Consider the following 2,413-nt stretch of genomic DNA (forward strand, 5'->3'; position numbering starts at 1 on the left):
ACACACACACACACACACACACACACACACACACACACAGACAGTTTTCGTCATTATATAGTAAGATAAAATGAATGTTAGTTTTAAACTCACTCTGTATCTGACTGCCTCACACTTCCCCTCCATCTGCTCCTCCTGGTTGCACAGACAGGAGTCAGGAATGTTGTCCTCCCAGTCCTTGTAACTGAACAGACCACAGCAGTGCAGCTAAAACACCAGAGAAGAAGAAACAGGAGGGTTATTAATCCTGCCTCTCTCACAGTCAAGAAATGATGCGAGTCAAGGGCGCCAGCACCAGCTGTCAGACATTTCTCATGTTCTCATGATGAAAAAGACACAATCATTTAATTACTTCAATGTATTGATTTCTGAGTCCAAAAAATGTAAATAAATAGATTGTGGTGGTGTCAAATGTTAGGAAATGACATTCAGTTCGTTTTATTATTTCTTAAAAATAGTTCAGGCACGTTTCTTTTTTACTGCTAATATCTGGACAGCTTTGTCGTATAAGCGTAGGGCCGAACCATTAGCTCTGTTTATGGAGTCAGCACTGTTAGCTGTTAGCTGACTGGATTTGACTCATCTTCTTTTTGAGAAATAAATGTAGGAACTACAGATTAAATTGAATATGATCCGTCACCCTGATGATAAATCAGTTCCTCTTTCTTTGGTTTTTCAGTTAACGGACACGCTTGAGCCTTCAGATGAAAAACGGGCATACCGTTTTTCATGATGATTAATGAAAGCTGCTGTGATGACCAACGCTGACTTGTGCAGATATCTGTAGTTGTTTGCATGTCAGTAAAATCATCCACTCCTCCCTCACGGCAGTTTTCAGACTTTTCTGCCCGATGACACACCTTGTTAACTATATTAGTGCCGCTGCTAACGGTGCTAACTTTGAGCTTCGTAAAAGGGTTTTGTGGCTCCAAATTAAGCTCACTCATCAGGGTCACCTGGGGAGGGAGACCGGAACAGGCAGACAGGAACAAAGCCGTCACACCACCACAGGTCAGGACGGCATCATCGACAGTTATCACGAAAGAGCAGTGCTGCTAATCAGCTCCCAGTGTCAGTGTTAACCTGTAGACTGACAGCAACAACAATGCACTTTTACTGTTACCCTGCAGCAGGTGTGTGTGTGTGTGTGTGTGTGTGTGTGTGTGTGTGTGTGTGTCTCACCTCTTTCTGCTGGTGCTCAACCAGGGCCTTGACCTCTTCTGAAGCCTGGTCCAGAGGCAGGCTGTTGTGAGCGTCTGTCTCCATGATGCGCACCAGCTGCAAACACACAGTAATTATTGGTACGTTTCATTAATTTAACATGTAAAGACTTAAGAGTCTGAGCTAAGAGTCTGAACAGCTCGATGAACATCAACAACTCATCATCAACACTCAGCTCATGTAGAAGAGACTGTCCTCAGTGCGGTCGTTTTACTTTTATTAACCTCACACACACACACAATCATAAAGTTTTTTTCTGTTGTGATTATAGTTCAGGTCGTTCAGCTCTGAACACGCTGAGCTATTATGCAGTAGAGAAAAAACGTAGAGTCGACAGTAGAAGCATCAGGGTGGTTACCTCGGGACGGGCGGCAGCAGCGAAGACACCAGTTAGGAGCATCAGCAGAGTTCCAATAACCATGCACACCAGGAACTGTGGATAAAAACAGGAAAAGACCGTCAGCACAGAAGTTTTTAAGGAAGGAAATGAGTCATGACGGTGTTTCTGCAGGTCGAATGGAACTGTACGCTTTGTTAGAAAATCTGACAGTCTATGTTTCAGCTGGTCTTTGAACTCACCATGATCAGAGACACTTTGCTCTCCCTGTGGGCCCCGTAGGCTCCCAGGATGGCGATCACCATGGTGATGGCGCCCACAACATAGAGGCCGAGAAAGCCGGATGTCCAACCCTCCAGCTGCAGGCAGAAGAAGAGATTCACAGGTTAATCTTTTGTTTGTTTGTTTTTTAAAACACCAAACTCTTTTGTAAATTCCACGTGTGAACAGTGTTTGTTCTTACTTGTTGTTCTACATGATCATTCGTGAGGACCTGGAATATCAGAGCGACCACGATGATGAGACCGCCAATAATCTGAAAGAAAGAAAAAAACAGAGTTTGATCAGATCAAACTCAGTCACAGTGCGTTAATGTGGTGACGGAACAATTGGGAAAATGACGGAGAAAATTCACAGTAATGCCCCCTCAAGTTGGAACAACTCGGAAAGTCGCTGTAACGACTTGCCGACCTTGACTTCTTGTACTCAGAAACATGACGAATAGAGGTCAATGTTTGGTTGGTGGTGAGACATTCTTTATTAACTCACATATTACATATCAAGTTTTTGAGGTGTATGAGGCAGTGGTGGGAACAAGTCATTGTTTTGTAAGTCACGAGTAAGGCCCAATCTCAA

The 2,413-nt window shown here is 43.8% G+C and overlaps 1 protein-coding gene across 1 annotated transcript in view; it reads right to left on the reverse strand.

The window, feature by feature from the left end:
• Positions 1–1,660: 1,660 nt before the first annotated feature.
• The window catches only part of LOC126385846 (tetraspanin-8-like), a 1,917-nt gene continuing 1,164 nt past the window's right edge, over positions 1,661–2,413 (reverse strand). Inside the window, exons 2-3 of the mRNA XM_050037865.1 lie at positions 2,022–2,093; positions 1,661–1,917 (exon numbers count right to left, since the gene is read on the reverse strand). Coding sequence (XP_049893822.1) covers positions 1,780–1,917; positions 2,022–2,093 — 210 coding nt within the window. The 3' untranslated portion in view covers positions 1,661–1,779. The remainder of the gene's footprint in view (positions 1,918–2,021; positions 2,094–2,413) is intronic.

This window comes from Epinephelus moara, chromosome 24 (assembly GCF_006386435.1).
Source record: "Epinephelus moara isolate mb chromosome 24, YSFRI_EMoa_1.0, whole genome shotgun sequence".
Lineage (NCBI taxonomy): Eukaryota > Metazoa > Chordata > Actinopteri > Perciformes > Serranidae > Epinephelus > Epinephelus moara.